Source organism: Oncorhynchus kisutch, linkage group LG10 (genome assembly GCF_002021735.2).
Source record: "Oncorhynchus kisutch isolate 150728-3 linkage group LG10, Okis_V2, whole genome shotgun sequence".
Taxonomy (NCBI): Eukaryota; Metazoa; Chordata; class Actinopteri; order Salmoniformes; family Salmonidae; genus Oncorhynchus; species Oncorhynchus kisutch.
In genome coordinates, this window is record NC_034183.2 from 21545465 (window position 1) to 21564746 (window position 19282).

At 42.1% G+C, this 19282-nt stretch overlaps 2 protein-coding genes across 6 annotated transcripts in view; one reads left to right on the forward strand and one right to left on the reverse strand.

Annotated features, from left to right (window-relative positions):
* LOC109897905 (A disintegrin and metalloproteinase with thrombospondin motifs 10-like) overlaps positions 1-6518 on the reverse strand; it is a 67469-nt gene extending 60951 nt beyond the window's left edge. Inside the window, exons 1-2 of the mRNA XM_020492561.2 lie at positions 6320-6518; positions 2048-2426 (exon numbers count right to left, since the gene is read on the reverse strand). Coding sequence (XP_020348150.1) covers positions 2048-2153 — 106 coding nt within the window. The 5' untranslated portion in view covers positions 2154-2426; positions 6320-6518. The remainder of the gene's footprint in view (positions 1-2047; positions 2427-6319) is intronic.
* A 3815-nt stretch (positions 6519-10333) lies between these two features.
* LOC109897908 (tyrosine-protein kinase ZAP-70) lies at positions 10334-18527 on the forward strand. 5 transcript variants are annotated; one of them, XM_020492564.2, is made up of 14 exons: positions 10334-10485; positions 10594-10670; positions 14273-14758; positions 14905-15065; positions 15155-15293; positions 15405-15486; positions 15597-15619; positions 15743-15782; positions 16052-16262; positions 16511-16717; positions 16918-17110; positions 17236-17376; positions 17771-17883; positions 18008-18527. In XM_020492564.2, the coding sequence occupies exons 3-14, from the start codon at positions 14354-14356 to the stop codon at positions 18123-18125; spliced, it is 1833 nt and encodes a 610-aa protein (XP_020348153.1). In that variant the 5' UTR covers positions 10334-10485; positions 10594-10670; positions 14273-14353; the 3' UTR covers positions 18126-18527. The 5 variants fall into 5 exon arrangements, with proteins under 5 accessions (XP_020348153.1, XP_020348155.1, XP_020348152.1 ...); XM_020492566.2 differs by lacking the exon at positions 10594-10670 and having other exon boundaries at positions 10382-10485; XM_020492563.2 differs by having other exon boundaries at positions 10467-10670.
* Positions 18528-19282: the final 755 nt, after the last annotated feature.

Genomic DNA, 19282 nt, shown 5'->3' on the forward strand with positions numbered 1-19282 from the left:
ATTCTACAATGTAGAAAATAGTAAAAAATAAAGAAAACCCTTGAATGAGTAGGTGTGTCCAAACTTTTGACTGGTACTGTATACATTTCATGAAATGGTTTAATAACCCTGAACTAAATGACTTAATGCCACTACCACAATGGCTTACCTCATTATGCACTTATTTCAAGGGAAAAGGGAGAGAATATTATTTGTAAAATAAAACAATTCTCCAACTACGCCATGTCTGCATATTTGTCCTCTCTTTCTTTTAAATAAACACAAAGACACTAGCCAAATATACTCTGCAGCTTGTCTAGAATTGCAGCAGCAAATATAGGCAGATTTCATGCCCTCAGCAAATTTCCCATTTTCTAATTCTGTTTTTGTTGAAGGTTTTAATCTAGAATGACTTAAAGGGGTTACCATTCTGTGAGATAACAACTTACACTTGGCCAGGAGTCAATATCCATTTTGGGAGACATGACTAGTGTGGAGGAATCTAACAGTGGTGCTGTAATGTATAAGGCCAGACGTACTGCAATTGAATTTCAAACCATTAACAAATTAAGCTATGACCTACTTGTTGCATTTTCCAGTGAATACTTGTGATTAATGCTAACTAATAAAAAAATATTACCGTCAATCATCAATGAAGCTGGTTTCATTTTTGTGTTAGAAAAGTGTCTTTCTGGCCTCCCGAGTGGTGCAGCGGTCTAAGGCGTCACTACAGACCCGGGTTCGTTCCCGGGCTGTGTCACAACCGTCTGTGATCGGGTGTCCCATAGGGCGGCACACAATTGGCCTAGTGTCGTCCGGGTTAGGGGAGGGTTTGGCCGGGGGGGGCTTTACTTGGCTCATCGCACTCTAGCGACTCCTTGTGGCGGGCCAGGCGCCTGCAGGCTGACAGTGCTCGTCAGTTGAACGGTGTTTCCTCTGACACATTGGTCGCAGCTGGCTTCCGGGTTAAGCTGGCAGGTGTTAAGAAGCGTGGTTTGGTAGGTCATGTTTCGGAGGACACATGATTCGACCTTCGCCTCTCCTGAGCCCTTTGGGGAGTTGCAGTGATGAAACAAGATCGTAATTGGATCACAATTGTATATCACAAAAAGGGGGTAAAATACAACAACAACAAAAATTATACCAAGAAAAGTGTCCTTCGAGAGCTCAGCTTAAACAGTGAACCTAAATTAATGGGCCTGTCACGCCCTGACCTTAGAGATCCTTTATTCTCTATTTTGGGTTAGGTCAGGATGTGGCTCGTTTGGGCATTCTAGTTTTGTTATTTCTATGTCGGCCTGGTATGGTTCCCAATCAGAGGCAGCTGTCTATCATTGTCTCTGATTGGGGATCATATTTAGGCAGCCTTTTCCCACCTGTTTGTTGTGGGATCTTATTTTGTGTATAGTTGCTGGTTAGTACTACATAGCTTCACATTCGTTTCTTTCTTCTTTATTGTTTTTTGCTGGTTCACATTAAATAAAGATGATGAACCCAACCCACGCTGCACCTTGGTCCGATTCTTACAACAACGTTCGTGACATGGCCTGTGGTGGTTTTTAAGGAAGCAGTGTGGCAGACAATTGGAAACATGACGTACAGGGTGCAGAGGTTAAGCATAGGAAATACACAATCAGTGTATTCTGCATGACAAGCCATGGACACTCTAGGTATTTACATCCGAGCCTAAATGGGATTGGTCTGGCTGAGGAGTGGTGGGGTTAGTGTTAGGGGGTTGGCGCATGGCTCTCTGTCTCTGGAGTTGATTTGTGAGAGCAGGGTTCAAGTTTAGCAGGGCGACTGCCCTGGTGTGTGGGTCAGGTTAGAAGACACCCTCCCCACTGTATGGAACAGCTCATTGAATTGGTCCTTTACCTGTTTGAGTGAGGCACCAGGACTAGAAATGTTGAAGCACTTTCACAGTTCAGGATAGAGAATAATACAATATGATAGTAATAATAACATACTGCAATCATATTGTATATTCAGGATCAACATTTATACATTTAAACATGTCCATTTATGTCAAAAAGTGGAGAAGAATGGAGTCGACCCGATCTCTGCTCACCTTGTGACTGGGTGAACTTTTCAGCAGTCTGACTTTCTGCGACCTCGGTGGCAACCATGACGATGATGACAACAATGCAGGCCAAGGTCCTCCATAGCATTTCCATGATTACTACAGCAAGCTTCAGTGCGGTCCCCAGGCCTCTGTCCCAACATGTCTTCTGCCCTCTGATGCCCCTCGCTCACCAATGGGACGCAGTGCACTCAAGGGCCATGGCAGCAGGATAGAGCTCCAGAGACTGTACTGGAGAGCTCTGGACACACAGCCTCTCTGCTTCTGTCTCTCTGGTAGAACCACGGTCAGGAGAAGATTCTGATAGAGAGACTGTCTCTGAGTACAGCAGCAGCAACAGCGGACTCTATAATGTACTGTGGCCTCTCTGTGGAAGAGAAACAGGTTAGTGTGAGGGGAGAGTGGGGAGGGAGAGAGAGAGGGCATGAGATCCACCTGACCCAAATGGTTCCCCTCTGACAACACAAATATATCTAGTCTGTAGTCAGTGCCTCATAAACAGCCATCTCCCACTGCGTCTTCAGCTAATCAATCATTCCTCCTGTCACAGGAAAACTGTGGCTGACAATCTGACGACTAGGGTTTGCAAGTCTCGACCTGGGGGCCACTGTGTCTATTTTAGTGGTCTGAAATGAGTTAAAGCAGAGTGGAAGACATTGATCTTTTAAAACGCTGTGCTTAGGCTGAGTAGGGTTGGAAGTGGGTGCTATGTCAGTGGCTGTGGAGGAAAATGACCCACACTCACTTTGGGCCTAATGTGGCCTGGCCCCATTACAGGATAGAGGCAGACACACAGCGAGAATAGGCCATTAGCCACAGATCAGGCATTTGTTGGGAAATCAAAAATGGCCTTTGAAAAAGCAACATTGGTTATTATTACATTAAAACACTGAAGATGTCCTTTTCACCATCGCACTTTGAAGTGTACAGAGGAGTTAAAAGCCTATTTACAGTAACATTGTGACTTTTGTTCCTAAGCCTTTTTGGCAATGTCATTGAGTGGCCCAAACCCAATCTTTGATACCGTTCCCTGCCACACTGCCCACCTCCCTCCATTCTCCCTCTATCGCTCTCTCAGTGTGTCTGAGTAAAGAACAGAGCAGAGACACTGGCTCAGATGGGATGGCTGGCGGCAAACCAACTGTAGGCAAAGGTAATCGGAAGCAGATGGGAAATTATTTGGCGACGAGCGTGAGGGAACAAGTTGCTTGCCTCCTGACAAAAAAATGACTAACAGGGAGTTCAAAGCTCAAGGGGCTGAAAGAGAGATGGGAGAGAGTGTGCTGTTCAGTCCAGCTGGGAGAGACATTCTTGAATACTAACACACTGGTTATGAATACGTGTTGGTGTGTGTTTGTATTTGTATGTGTAGGTGGATATTTGTATTTGTGTGTATGTGTATGTGTGTTTGGTTTTACTATCCTTGTTGGGACCAGAAGCCCTCACAAGGATAGCAAAACAAGGAAAGTAGGGACATTTCGCCGGTCCCCACAAGGAAAAAAGCTATTTTAGGGTTAGGTGTTAGGGTTAGGAGTTAGGGGTTAGGTTAAGGGTTAGGTTTAGGGTTAGGGAAAATATGATTTTGAATGAAAATTAATTGTTTGGTCCCCACAAGAATAGTAAAAAAAAGTATGTGTGTGTGTGTGAGAGAGAGAGAGAGAGAGAGGGAGAGAGGGGGGGGGGGGGGGCAGTCCCCACCCCTCGCGACACAGAGAGGTAAGTGGGGTAGATGTAGGCTTAATGTGCCTCTGGTTCCCTGGGTCCCAGTGCAGCAGTGCAGCAGTTCATGGTATAATACAGTCCTAAAACACTAAGGGGGCTTTGTGTTCCAACTTAAATGTGGAGCAACTGTAAACCCCTCTCCTCTCTCCATCTCCACAGCCCTCCCACACTCCCTCTCTTCGCCCCTTCCGACCCCTCCCTCCAGGCTTTTTTCAGTAATTTCCTGCTTGGCCAAACTCTCTTTTATTTTCATTACTTTTTGTTGGAGTCTAATTTTATTGTGGGGTTATTACACTTGCAGCAATATAGCAAATGTGTCCATTAAAACTATTTCTCATCTTGTTTACTTAATCAGACCCCCTATGATTGCCTTTGTGTTTTTAAACAAGGCTACTTAAAAGCTTTACTGACTGTCTTCAAGTTCTCCCTACACTAACTAAATCCTTGCTCAGTTAGGAAACATAACAAAAATTTGGTTGAATGGGGATTTTCACAATCTCTTGAAAATGATTTTGTAATTTGTCTTTGGGGGTCTGTTTTGCAACAGTTTTCCTTTCAGAAAGATAATGTTGATGTGTTAAGCTTTTCAACATATCTACTGCTTTGGAAAGTCAGTGAAAAGTATGTTTTTGCAGACTATCTATAGTGATGTTGCCAGGAAGCGTCCAGACAGAATTTAAAATACTAAACAAACCCATATGACTCGCTCAAAGTAAAGGATCTCAGTCTCTCTAAGAAACGCAGATGCTTACTGTCCCCTGCTCCTAACACCACCCTCACTGTGCTCCTTTGAAGACACCACTATGATTGTCCACTCCCCCTCTCTCTCCTTTCTGATATCAGACTGACTCTTCACTCCCTCATATTATGTCATTTCTGAGTTATATTCAAGTAGGGGAGAGTGTGGCCTCGCCTCTTCACTATACTGTAAACACATCAACGCTAAGTGAAAGCTGGGAGCTCATGCAACACATAGCCTAGATACTTGTATCACCCTGACAGCAGTCATTCCCTCAGAAGTGGCTTCGAAAAACAAGCTCAATTCACATGACTCCTCCATGTTAAGCCTTCCACAACAAACAACAGATGAGGTGATACAAATAATAGGGAGAATAAAGGAAGGGATCTCAGTCTAAACACTAGTGGCATTCCTCCTTCAATCCCCCCCCCCCCCCCCCCCCCCCCCCAAAACAAAAAAACAATCTGGAGATGAAAAGTGTGGACATAAACAATTAGGCTTGTCAGACAGCCAAGGATGCGCACTCTGAAAATGAGCCGTAGTCTAAGACAATATTTTCTGAGAGCTGGCTTCAGATGGGCTGACTCAGTCAGCAACTGTAGACCATACAGAAGAGAGGCAGTTTAAGCTTTGAGTTCTTGAGTTTCATATTTCTCATGCTACATACTCACAGACAAAGAAAGACTACAGATTTGTCCATTCTCTTAAGTCAGTTGAGAGAGACCTATGAACCTCACATGCAGATCAAACACTGGGCAGCCCTACCATGGTGAAGCTACTGGATGTGAAAGGCATTCACAATATGACCAAAACATCAATACGTTTTGTGACACAAATCCTTTCCATACATTTCTTTTATTTAACCAAGCAACACAACACCAACATTGGATTTTGTTACAAAAGATGCCACAAGCCTAATGTCAGCACTAGTTCACTTCTGGGTCAGTCTCATAAATCTGATCATTGGCTGAGGAAGAGAAGCACTATGTGGAGGGGGGGGGGGGGTATCTGTATGGACTGCTTGTACCAGATATACAACTCTGTGTTCAATGTTCAATGAATCACTATGCAACTCCTTCAAGGTACTTGATTTGTGATTTTTTTGGGTAAAATATTCGTTTGAGGTGTGTGTGTGCGTGTGCATGAGAGAGAGACAGAGAGTGACAGACAGATGTCACCCAAACACACAAATATTCATCAAACACTTTTAAACAGTGCAGTAGTTCACTGATGTCTTGAAGAATCCACTTCTGCCTATTCTTTCTCCAACTCTTGCAGGAGCATTGCTTGCTCCCTCGCCTGTCAGAAAACCTCATAAGACCAGGGGCATGTGTCATTTGACACTACATGCTGCTGCTCCCAGGCATCAGACAAGCACAGTCTCTCATCGCCCGCAACCTATGGGTTCAGCTTTTCAAATAACAGTATCCATTTCACTCAACTATATGGGGAAAGTGTTTTGGATCCATGACAGTTTCTTCATTAACCTCAACGCAATTAAACAAAGAAATACCACCAACAAATGGTGTTAATATACAATTCAAAATATTCTACTTTACTGAGAAATCAACCCCATCACAAAATCTCATGGTCTGACTCGACCTGATAATTCCATGGTCATTTTCGAGTTGTGAAAAATGACTTTAAATATCTGTAAAATCGATATGGAACACTTCTAAAGAATCCGTCAAGCATTTTTGCGGAATGGACTATGCTCTCATAATACAGCCTACAGAGAAGTGCACACTAGGTTTACGAAAGATAAGTTTAAAATAAGTTTAAAAATGAGAGTCCAGTACCTTTTTCTTGTCCCTGTCCAGGTTCACTATGGTTGCCCCTCGGGGTTTCCGATGTCGTTCTCCTGTTCTCCTTTAAGACGTGTCAGTTGCCTTGAAAAGTTATGTCTGTATTGAGCCGAGGATCGTAGATGAGTGGACCTCTCCTGCTCCCAGGGTCCCACTGCCACAGCAACGCTGTGGATGCCTGCTCGTTCGCTCGCTCTCACAGCTGCGTACTAGACCAGGAAGTGAAAATGTTAATGGTAGCGTCCGTACGCACGGAGGAGCTACACCAAAGATTTTTGGCTACAGAAAACAGAGGGGACCCAATGTGATGTTTATAACACAACTACAACCAAACGTATGCAAAAACATATAAAGACATACATTTTGTTCCATTTGACGTTTACAATCTGATATTTCGATGAAAAAGTTCAACTATACATCATGCTTGCAAGAAAAGCGACTTCCATAATAACCTGGTTTAAGAGACGGGAGAGAGGCTGCTACATCTGGTTCTTATGGGGATTCTAATCTAAATAAACGTTTTATCAACGACAATGTTATTTTTGAGAAGCCACATTCATTTTGTGAAAAACATTTCTATAATGTGTTGGATTTCCTACTTTCAGATTTTTTGAACTCACTTCTTCCGTTTTCACTTGTGCAGTTTGCTATAGAACATTCGCAGATTAAACACTGCAGAAACTCCGATTAGCTAGATAAAATTAGATGATTTAATCGGAGTACTCATCAATTACGATTTTACCCAACATAGGCCTATAGCATTTACATGACTAATGCCGGCATACACGTAAACCCAGAATGAGATTGCACTGTCAGGTCTGGTGTGGAGACGTTGCTGTAGTAGGTTCTATATGACCTAGTAGTACCAGTGGGATATTTTATGATGACAGTGTAGTTACCTGAATAGTTAAAGGAGAAGTTCACTTTATTTGAACCAAATCTCTATTTTCAATGTACATTTATCTGCAATGTATATTTGATCTGCAATGTAATAAAAAATATGAAAAATATCTGAATTGTAAATGTATCCGCAATGTAAATGTATCTGCAATGTTATATTCCATTTTGCTGCAGAGCTGGTAGGGGAAACCGTTTGATTTGCACAGAATGGATCATAGCATTACGGATAAAGTCAGAGTGACACAATCTCATGTGTACAACATCTAAAGACCTGCATCACTGTACTGGTTGCGTTGTTGTTTCTAAAAGGAAGTATTTGGGTGTTTTTAAAGCCTTTGTTCATATTTTTCTGTGCCCCTATATCTCCTGAACAAGCATGAAGAAGTATATCACTGGTAGGGTAAGTTTCTCAAAAACAATTAAGATCACAAATATCTAGGCACTTCTGTAATAATGCCATTAACATCGGAAATAGAGATTTGGTTCAAATATAGTGAACGTCTCCTTTAATCCAGACCGCCCTCTGTAGTTGATTTGGAGCATGGCCTTCTTCAAACTGTTTTTTGTAAGGTATGGTAGACAATGCATTGGCCCTGTTTTGAAATGTGACTAACAAGATACAGTGCATTCGGAAAGCATTCAGCCCCCTTTACATTATCCACATTTTCCCTCATCAATCTACACAAAATACCACCTACTAAAGCGAAAACAAGGTTTTTAGCCATTTTTGCAAATGTATTAAAAATAATAAACAGAAATGCCTTTTGCTATGAGACTCGAAATTGAGTTCAGGTGCATCCTGTTTCCATTGATCATCCTTGAGATGTTTCTACAACTTGAAACAACTTGAAACATGTGGTAAATTCAATTGACTGGACATGATGTGGAAAGGCACACACCTGTCTATATAAGGTCCCACAGTTGACAATGCATGTCAGAGCAAAAACCAAGTCATGAGGTTGAAGGAATTTTAAAAATTGTATTTATTTATTTAACCTTTATTTAACCAGGTAGGCCAGTTGAGAACAAGTTCTCCTTTACAACTGCTACCTGTCCAAGATAAAGCAAAGCAGTGCGACACAAACAACACAGAGTTACACATGGGATAAACAAACGCATAGTCAATACCACAATAGAAAAATCTAAATACAGTGTGTGCAAATGAAGTAAGATTAGGAAGTAAGGCAAGAAATAGGCCATAGTGGAGAAATAATTACAATTTAGCAATTAAACAATGGAGTGATGGATAGTGCAGAAGATACATTTTGCAAGTAGAGTTACTGGGGTGCCATCGAGCAAAACAATAAATAATAATATGGTGATGAGGTAGTAGGGTGGGCTATTTACAGATGGGATGTGTACAGATAAGCTGCTCTGACAGCTGATGCTTAAAGTTAGTGAGAGAGATATAAAACTCCAGCTTCAGTGATTTTTGCAATTCGTTCCAGTCATTGGCAGCAGAGAACTGGAAGGAAAGGCAGCCAAAGGGGAGTTGGCTTTGGGGACGACCAGTGATATATACCTGCTACAGGTGGGTGCTGCTATGTTGAACAGTGAGCTGAAATTAGGCGGGGCTTTACCTAGCAAAGACTTATAGATGGCCTGGAGCCAGTGGGTTTGGCGACAAATATGAAGCGAGGGCCAGCCAACGAGAGCATACAGGTCGCAGTGGTGGGGCTTTGGTGACAAAATGGATGGCACTGTGATAGACTACATCGAATTTGCTGAGTAGAGTGTTGGAGGCTATTTTGTAAATGACATCGCCAAAGTCAATGATCGGTAGGACTGTCAGTTTTACAAGGGTATGTTTGGCAGCATGAGTGAAGGGTGCTTTGTTGTGGAATAGGAAGCCGATTCTAGAATTTTTTTTGGATTGGAGATGCTTAATGTGAGTCTGGAAGGAGAGTTTACAGTCTAACCAGACACCTAGGTATTTGTGGTTGCCCACATATTCTAGGTCAGAACCGTCTAGTGTAGTGATGCTATAAGAGCAGGCGGGTGGGGCAGCGATCGGTTGAAGAGCATGCATTTAGTTTTACTTGCATTTAAGAGCAGTTGGAGGCCACGGAAGGAGTGTTGTATTGCATTGAAGCTCGTCTGGAGGTTTGTTAACACAGTGTCCAAAGAAGGGCCAGAGGTATACAGAATGGTGTCGTCTGCGTAGAGGTGGATCAGAGAATCACCAGCAGTAGAGCTCCAAGAAAGGATTGTCTCAGGGCACAGATCTGGGGAAGGGTAGCAAAACATTTCAGCTGCATTGAAGATCCCCAAGAACACAGTGGCCTCCATCATTCTTAAATGGAAGACGTTTGGACACCTAAAGGACTCTCAGACCATGAGAAACAAGATTCTGTGGTCTGATGAAACCAAGATTGAACTCTTTTGCCTGAATGCCAAGCATCACATCTGGAGGAAACCTGGCACCAGCCCTACGGTGAAGAATGGTGGTGGCAGCATCATGTTGTGGGGATGTTTTTCAGCAGCAGGGACTGGGAGACTAGTCAGGATCGAGGGAAAGATGAACGGCGCAAAGTACAGAGATATCCTTGATGAAAACCTGCTCAGGACCTTAGACTGGGGTGAAGGTTCACCTACCAACAGGACAACGACACCAAGCACACAGCCAAGACAATGCAGGAGTGGCTTCGAGACAAGTCTCTGAATGTCCTTGAGTGGCCCAGCGAGAGCCCGGACTTGAACCTGATCGAAAATCTCTGGAGAGACCTTAAAATAGCTGTGCAGTGACGCTCCCCATCCAGCCTGACAGAGCTGGAGAGGATCTGCAGAGAAGAATGGGAGAAACTCCCCAAATACAAATGTGTCAAGCTAGCAGCGTCGTACCCAAGAAGACTCAAGGCTGTAATCGCTGCCAAAGGTGCTTCAACAAAGTACTGAGTAAAGGGTCTGAATCCTTATGTAAATGTGATATTTCACTTTTTTTTAAATATAAATTAGCAAAAATGTCTAAACCTATTTTTGCTTCATCATTATGGGGTATTGTGTGTAGATTGGTGAGTGAAAAAAAAACAAATTAATACATTTTAGAATACGGCTGTAACGTTAACAAAATGTGGAAAAAGTTAAGAGGTCTGAATACTTTCCGAATGCACTGTATTTGAATGTTCCATCTAACCATTAAAACCTCCGTCATAGACTCACTGCTGGAGGGTCGTGGTGGCAGGCTACAGGTGGAGACAGAAGATTGGGGCTGCTGTTTCAGATGGCTGTATAGAGAACTGCTGTCACTTCATGTAGCTGAGGTAAGGAAGTAGGTTAGTATCTCTGTGAAGATTCCAGACTGTATCGATCAAACGACATAGTTTTCCTGCACCCTCACACGATCACTGATGCCTCTGCTCTGTCACCAGACTCAGCTACTCTCTCTCTGAGGCCAACCTGTCTAGCTCTGACTTCTCTTCCCTTGGTTCCAGTTAAATAGTTTATGGTGAGTGCATCTTAAGTCAGTCCTGTGTTTTTTATATACTCATTGGCAATAGAGTAAATAGGATTATATTTTTTAAATCTTTATATAACAAGGCTATTGTCTTTCGGGGATGGAAAAAACGTAAGTGGAAATGCTATTAGTTTAATCTACTTTGAAGTATACTAATACAATATTTTAGACTGAATTTATATCAATGATATATATAAATAAACTATAGACTGTTCTGGAAATGTGTGTTCCCTTGTAACCAGTGCCTTGAATACATTTAAGTGTTAATACGTTTCTATTAGCAGAGTCTATGCTGTAACAAATGCAAAATGTGTTCACCACAGTGTGGCAAAGACATTCTAGCTGTGGCTTCAAAAGTAGAGATTATATTTATAAATAGTTCTTTTCATTGTGTATATGAATAGAAAGCCAAAAGGGGGTACGGTTTTCAAGAGGACACACCCAAGGGTTCTATGTGTGTTGTTTATTGCTTGTAACTTTCTTTTTGAATTATAGATTCTATTTTGAGACTTGTTGGCACGTGTAATCAGATAATTATTACAAAATAAATTACCAATACTGTGCTTTGTATGAAAATAAGATGCAGTCTTTCTATATTATTTTTAAGAGACTCATTCTCATCTAGATGACAGACCAACCTTCTGTGACATTTACGGACCTACTGTTATCCAGTTCAACCAATGCAATGGAATATCTATAAAATACAACATGATTTTCCTGTCGAGATAGGTCCCTAAACATGACTGGCTAAACTAGTGTCCTGAGGATCTGAGGACTTCTGGGCCCATGTGTAGCTCAACTCTTTATAGAGATGCCACAACCCAGATCACTGAGACTGATGTGTTGTCGTTCCAGGGAAAGAGTTAGGGCTTACAAATACTTCATTATACTCTTAGGTTGCTCTTAAGCTCGACTGGCTAAATATAGTTGGATGAGGGGCCACTGTCCGAAACCCAACAAGGCAACAGTAAGCACTTTGCGGGTTACATGTTCATAAAACAAAAGCAGGAAATTCAAAAAGCTTGATTTGAAATCGACAATAATCTTCTACGTAGGCCCATAGGAAAAATATGCGCATTGGAGTCTCTTCGATTTTCCATTGACGTAAGCAATTTATAAGGTAGCAGTCTGGCCCACTGACTTCATTTGTACATTAACCTCCCATCATTTTAATGTAGACCTACGCTTGATGTTTGTAGGCCTATTTGTGTGGTTGTTTCTACAAAACACTGCAGGCGTTATTAAGCAACATGGTGTGGTTTATCTGTTCTAGAGGCCTAGAATGATAACAACATAAAGAATTGCTGCATTGAACAAATGCATATATTTGGACATGTTTTGATAAGCCTAACTTATTAGATGTTCGCCTGATTTAAAAAATGTTGCTAAGTGCATAGTAGCCAAAGTAATGTAATGGTTTAGGAATGTATTTATTAGAGTAACTTACAAAACCGATACCCCTCCTGATATATAAAGTGTCTTTTGTATGATCAATTCAATCCAATTCAAAGACAAATAATAACCCACACTTTGTTTGGGCTTACTATGATTATATGAAATACAAGGCAAATATGCATTATTATTGTTACAGTTCATGGCCATGAGCCAATGAACTAATTTAGCAACCCTGAGTCAACTGTTAATAGTTGATGAATGTCATGTTTTATAGCCAAACCAAAGACCCTCTGTGTTATCCTCTGTGCCGCAGTGGATAGGGCATTCCGTCTGTAGAGCTCAAAGCCACTTGTACCTGCATGGGAAAAGCTGTGCGTCAGAACACAGAAGAGTTTCTGCTCTGCTATCTCCCCGCTCTTTAAAGCTACAGCCTTCAGCCTGCCGAGGCTGGTACTGTATGCCCTGTACTGGCTCAGCTGTTAACCACAACCAACCTCCAGGCAAAACACAGAGAGTATAGACCTACAGCTGTTTTCTATGTAGTCCTAATGTCTGTTCTGAGGTGGAAGGAAAGCAAGATGAGGGAAGAGAATTGGTGTGTTCAAAAGCAAACAGCATATTTATGCTCCAATTATTAAGTAGTGGTGAGACCTTTAAGGTTTTGTTTGTGTTCACTCATAAATTCAGGAAACTAGAAAATAAAATGTGGACATTTCCTAGTCAACAACTCTCTTGTTGACAATACGTCTTCTTCTCTGACAGATTGGTTTTTATGCTTAACATCTTTCCATTTTCATGGTAACTGACTTTTATGGTTACTCTCAAGTACTTTATTCTGTCATTCAGGGTTTTAGCTGTTAAATTCAGCTCATATAATACCAGGATAAAAAAGACAGGAAATAAAACTAAACACTAGTCAGTTCAGTTTGAGCCATTCACAACATGTAAAGGCCACTGTCCTTTTTAACCGTGTGGTGAGGTGGGGGGGGGGTTGAAGTTCTCAGGCCATGGTGGAGTCTATGTGCGTTGTGGCTCATTGCGGCTCTCTGTGGCTCTGTCTGTGTGTCCGCCGTGGATGTGGGCAGTCTGTCACAGGTACGCCCAGGAAACTGTGGTTGAATCACACTACACTTTTAAGCATAGACACAAGCTTCAGGTGATAGTCCTTACATTCTCCCCTTTTGACATACCACCACCTCAGAGAATCATTTCAGACTTCAGATCTCTGAAACAAAAATAAAATATTGGCCATGAAGAGTTCCCATAAGGAGCTAGTAGTAATTGTGTATCATGTAATTAACTGAATTTAACTTTTTTGGCAGGTCATTTAACTGCAAACATAACCAAGGAAAACCACCCTAACCTATGACTCACACCAACAGATTGGAAAACATGTTTAGCTAAACGCTTTCTTTTTACAAAATGGGGGTGTCAATTGAAAAGAAAAAGGGGAAGTTATATGACGACCGCAAATAGAAAACTACATTAAAGTATCACTTTGTTAACTGGTTCAATGCCCATCTTTATTCTGTTGACCAAGTGTGTGTGATATGGTATCATGGTATCCATGTTTTGAAAGTTATCATGATACTCATATGTGTATTTCCCACCAACAGGCTTTTCTGGCTTGTTATCAAATAAAGCTAGCTCACAGTAGAACAGACACAAAATGCTGTGATGCTAACCTGTAGTCTACACTTGGTTTATTTTACATTTCCTGATAGTCAGTTAAAAGCACAAGTTGGGGGCTTTACATCTGTTTGTTTTTTTATTTTCATTTATCAAAAAAATATATGTTCCCTTAATTTTCATTTAAATTAGTCACTAGTGTGTTGAAAAGTTTTGGAAACAGCAGCACCTGCTCAACGGAAGAGTGAGAAACTAAAGAGAGGTTGGAGAAGGAGGATGGGGGCGGTTGTCAACTTCCTGTTGTGGCTGTGCTTAACACCAGCCTGTGCCGGTGCAGAGAAACACACACTCCCTATCTCAAATACTGCACACTGAACAGCCAAACCACACAAATACCTCAGTCACTCATCTGGGTCCATAAGATGGAGGCTCAATGTGAGTTATGATAAAGGCTGAAGACTGTACCTCATCAACAACCTCAATTAGAAAAACACATATCCTGTAGTAATTTGAATATTGTTTTTAAAAATAATGGTCATCCATGATTATTTTCCATTCTCCTTATATAGATCTTTAACCAGGAGCCTCCAGCCATCTCCAACCCTTTTAACTGAGGAGTCTTCCCTCGTACTGCCTGAGGAGACTCAGACATGGCGACAGACCCTGCGGCAGAGCTGCCTTTCTTCTACGGCAGCATCAGTCGTTCGGAGGCTGAGGAGCACCTGAAGCTGGCAGGCATGGCAGACGGGCTGTTCCTGCTGCGCCAATGTTTGCGGAGCCTGGGCGGCTACGTGGTCTCTCTGGTGTGGAACGTGGAGTTCCACCACTACTCTGTGGAGAAACAGCTCAACAGCACCTACTGTATTGCAGGTGGAAAGCCCCACTGTGGTCCAGCGGAGCTCTGTGAGTTTTACAGTAATGATTCAGATGGCCTGGTGTGCACCCTGAGGAAGCCCTGTCTGCGCTCCCCAGACAACCCCATCAGAGCAGGCGTCTTTGATAACCTGAGGGACAACATGCTGAGGGAGTATGTACGACAGACCTGGAACCTGGAGGTGAGGGTTGGCTAAATTACATTTGAGTAATTTCACAGACGCTGTTAACCAGAGCGACTATCACAGGATGAGAGGCAGCAGGGCCTGAAGTCACATAAACACTGTCTCTGATGTAGTTTCCTGTCTGACTTTGTATCTGTGTTCAGGGGGAGGCCATGGAGCAGGCTATCATCAGCCAGGCTCCACAGCTGGAGAAGCTGATCGCCACCACCGCCCATGAGAGGATGCCCTGGTACCACAGCAAGATACCTCGCCAGGAAGGGGAGAGGCGGCTCTACTCCGGGGCACAGCCAGATGGAAAGTTCCTGTGAGTCATGAAATGCATTTTAGTCAAACACTACACAAAGGTTCTAAAAACACCCACAACATATTTTGATTTGAGTTTTTATTAATCAGAATCAGAGACAGGGAAGAGTCTGGAACCTTTGCCCTTTCTTTGATGTACGGAAAAACGACCTACCATTACCAGATCCTACATGACAAATCAGGGAAGTACTCCATGCCAGAGGGAACCAAATTTGACACTGTGTGGCAGGTAGGCTGTTCTCTCTTCTCCAATAAATGAGTCCAAGTTTATTATGTCTGCTACCTAATGTTTAAGACAAAGAGAGTTATCTTTCCCTGCCACTCTCCCTCCCTTCTGCAGCTGGTTGAGTATCTGAAGATGAAACCTGATGGGCTAGTGACAGTTCTGAGGGAACCGTGTGTGAACCGCAACAACACCAAACGTACTTAACTAACATTTTGTTCACAATTATCAAATTCTTCTTATTGTTTCACTTAACTTTGTCCCTCATGCCATTGAATTAATTTTCTTATTTCTCAAATCCATTTTCAGAGACTCCTGTTGTGCCATCGGGGGTGAGTATCAAGAACATTCTCCATGGTAGATACTCTCTTTCCAACGTATTTATTGAGGCATCTGCTAAATGGCTTATTATTATTATTATTATATTACTATTAAATACAGTACATTTCTTTCAGAGGCGGCTCAGAACAAATGGATACACACCGCCACCTGGAGGTAGGTCAATAACATTACAACAGACACACATGATCTTTCTACCAAAACCCACACATACACAAATCACTAAATGTGTCTTTTTATATATATATATATATATATATTTATTTTTACCCCTTTTTCTCCCCAATTTCGTGGTATCCAATTGTTTTTAGTAGCTACTATCTTGTCTTCATCGAGAGACGAAGGTTGAAAGTCATGCGTCCTCCGACACACAACCCAACCAATGTCTTTAAGACATTTCCCTGTGGTTTGTCCCTTTCTTACAGTACCTCTGGGGGGCTCCAAGGAAATCAAGACTTCCCCCCCCACAGACCGTCCGATGTTGCCCATGGACTGCAGTGAATTTGTCAACCCTTACCATGACCCCAATGACCTGAAGAAGTTCTTCATCAACAGGGATCAGCTGATGATTGACGAGGTGGAGCTCGGCTCGGGAAACTTTGGCTGTGTCAAGAAAGGAGTCTTCAAAACAAATAAGTGAGAGGGGGGTTGACCTGCTTTTTGGATGAATCAAACCAGAACATCAGAGCCTGATTTTAGAACCTATAACGTCAGCCTAGAGCCATTTATAACAATTGATAACTACCTTTTTGGTCAGAGGTTTCTCATTATTTTTACTGACAAAATTAGCTGATCAGGAAAAAATCTGGACCCCAGTTATAGGTTATAATTAGGAAAAACATGGGGCCCTATTCATAACACCAATAATTCCTGTGTGCTTCCAGGGGCCACACTGATGTGGCCATCAAGGTGCTGAAGAGTGAGAATGAGAAGCTGGTGAAAGATGAGATGATGAGGGAGGCGGAGATCATGCACCAGCTGAGTAACCCTTACATCGTCCGCATGCTGGGGCTCTGCCAGGCTGAGTGCCTGATGCTGGTGATGGAGATGGCTTCTGTTGGGCCACTCAACAAGTTCCTCTCCACCAATAAGTAAGGTCAATTATTTCACACGTGTAGTACAATATATACAGTTTCATAAGGCATGTTATTCTCTTGGTAGTGACATTGATCATAGAGAGTTACGGAAATTCCATTAATGATAGCACTACTAATACTCAAACAATACCATGACATACTGTAATTTCTCAAAAGGTTTATTTGAGTTCCATTTCTGTCCTTCTACCTCTCAGGGATAAGGTCACAGTGGAGAACATTGTGGGTCTGATGCACCAGGTGTCTATGGGAATGAAGTACCTGGAGGAGAAGAACTTTGTGCACAGAGACCTGGCAGCTCGCAACGTCCTGCTGGTCAACCAACAGTTTGCCAAGATCAGTGACTTTGGTCTGTCCAAGGCTTTGGGTGCTGATGACAACTATTACAAGGTAGGAGTCTCTTGCACGTGTCATGTGCTATAATCTTGGTCTGTTTTATATAGTCAGTTCTTAAAACATTATTCATGTGGTATGTGTGTGTGTGTGTGTGCGTGCGTGTGTGCATGGTTACATAGGCACGCACAGCAGGAAAATGGCCGCTGAAGTGGTATGCTCCAGAATGCATGAACTTCCACAAGTTCTCCAGCAAGAGTGATGTCTGGAGCTTTGGTGTCACCATGTGGGAAGCCTTTTCTTACGGAGGAAAACCATACAAGGTACAATCTGTACAGCACCTGCAAGACATATAACCACAATATAGTTAAATGTTTATACTGTATTATAAACTGGGTAGTTCAAACCTTGAATGCTGATTGGCTGAAATCCGTGGTATATCAGACCGCATACCACGGGTATGACAAAACATGTCTTTATACTGGTCTAATTACATTTGTTACCAGTTTATAATAGCAATAAGGCACCTCGGGGTTTGTGGTATATGACCAATATAGCACTGCTAAGGGCTGTATCCAGGCACTCCGTGTTATGTCATGCATAAGAACAGCCCTTGGCCATATACCTCATCCCCTCGTGCCTTATTGCTTAAATAACAACCTCCAACACAGTGCTGTCTAGATTAACTTAATCTGCGTCTTCACCAAATATGATCAGAAAATGAAAGGTCCGGAGGTGATCAGTTTCATTGCCAGTGGGAGCCGGATGGAATGTCCGTCTGGATGTCCAGATAGAATGTATGCACTGATGAAGGACTGCTGGACATACAAGTAAGTGAGAAACTAGAGACCTATTCATTTTCACACCACATGGGAAGTAGGCTACTAGGCCACACCGCTGCCCATTTAAAAGTAGATGCATCACATCTAAAGTGTCTGACCTTTCTCTTCTCAGACACGAGGACCGGCCAGGCTTTGTGAAGGTGGAGGAGTGCATGCGAGTCTTTTACTACTCCATATCCAACAAAACTCCTCCTGAGGTGACCGCAGACGCTGCTGAGCCTCTCAAGTAGACCAGAGACAACAGACACTCTGTCCCCCCGCCATACAATGCATTCTTTGAGATAGACAAAGAGATTATTATGAACTAGTCTGGGCACTAGCTGACAGCTTCAGCAACAGGCAGCTACAGTAAACAGCTAAACAAGCCTTATTGACACAAATGTGAGTTTGTAATGAAAGTCATTCTTGTGAGGATGCTCCTCTTCTGAAAGGTAGCTCAAGACTCCATCATCCGAGGTTTGGAATAGTTTGAAAGAAACGCTTCACGAAGAATTGTGCATGGTAAAATTACAATTTGAAAGTGTAATGATTCTTTGGGAGTACTTATACTATAGGTCAAATGTGAATTATATTTAAGTGCTTCAGCTCTGTATACATTCCTTAATATGTCATGATTAAACATTTTCACAGAATATGGTGTATCTATATCAAGTAATTGTGAAAAGAATTTGTGAATGAATTATGAAAAGTAAAAAGGCCAGAAACATCGGCTCAAACGGGCAACCTGCAGTTGCTACAGTACATCCATTTTTGGACTTATAAATTAATGATATGTACCCTTTGATTCTTGAAGAATATATCTTATAAATTAATGATATGTACCCTTTGATTCTTGAAGAATATATCTTATAAATTAATGATATATACCCTTTGATTCTTGATGAATATATCTTGTAAATTCCTCATGAGCTTAGCTGTCGTACCCCATCAGATCCAAAATAAAAGTTTGTTTTACTCCAATGTTTGTAAACAAAGTAAATGTAAACAAACACTATATAGCCTCAAAACATGATTAAAACTATACTGAACAACAATATAAATGCAACACACAATAGTTTCAAAGATTTTACTGAGTTGCAGTTCATATAAGGCAATCAGTCAATTGAAATAAATTCATTAGGCCCTAATCTCTGGATTCCACATGACTGGGAACACGATATGCATCTGTTGGTCACAGATACTTTGGGGTCTGGATCAGCAAACCAGTCAGTGTCTGGTGTGACCACCTCATGCAGCGCAATACATCTCCTTCGTTGATCAGGCTGTTGATTGTGGACTGTGGAATGTTGTTCCATTCCTCTTCAATGGCTGTGCGAAGTTGCTAGATATTGGAACTGGAACACGCAGTTGTACACGTCGATCCAGAGCATCCCAAACATGCTCAATG

What these genes read in the sequence shown, in the direction of transcription:
- LOC109897908 (XM_031833308.1), top strand. Translation starts at nt 14,354, where the DNA reads ATGGCGACAGACCCTGCGGCAGAGCTGCCTTTCTTCTACGGCAGCATC. An exon ending in CAGCCAGATGGAAAGTTCCT is followed by an intron (nt 15,066 to 15,154) that starts GTGAGTCATGAA and finishes TTTATTAATCAG; the next exon opens with AATCAGAGACAGGGAAGAGT. An exon ending in GAACCGCAACAACACCAAAC is followed by an intron (nt 15,487 to 15,596) that starts GTACTTAACTAA and finishes ATCCATTTTCAG; the next exon opens with AGACTCCTGTTGTGCCATCG.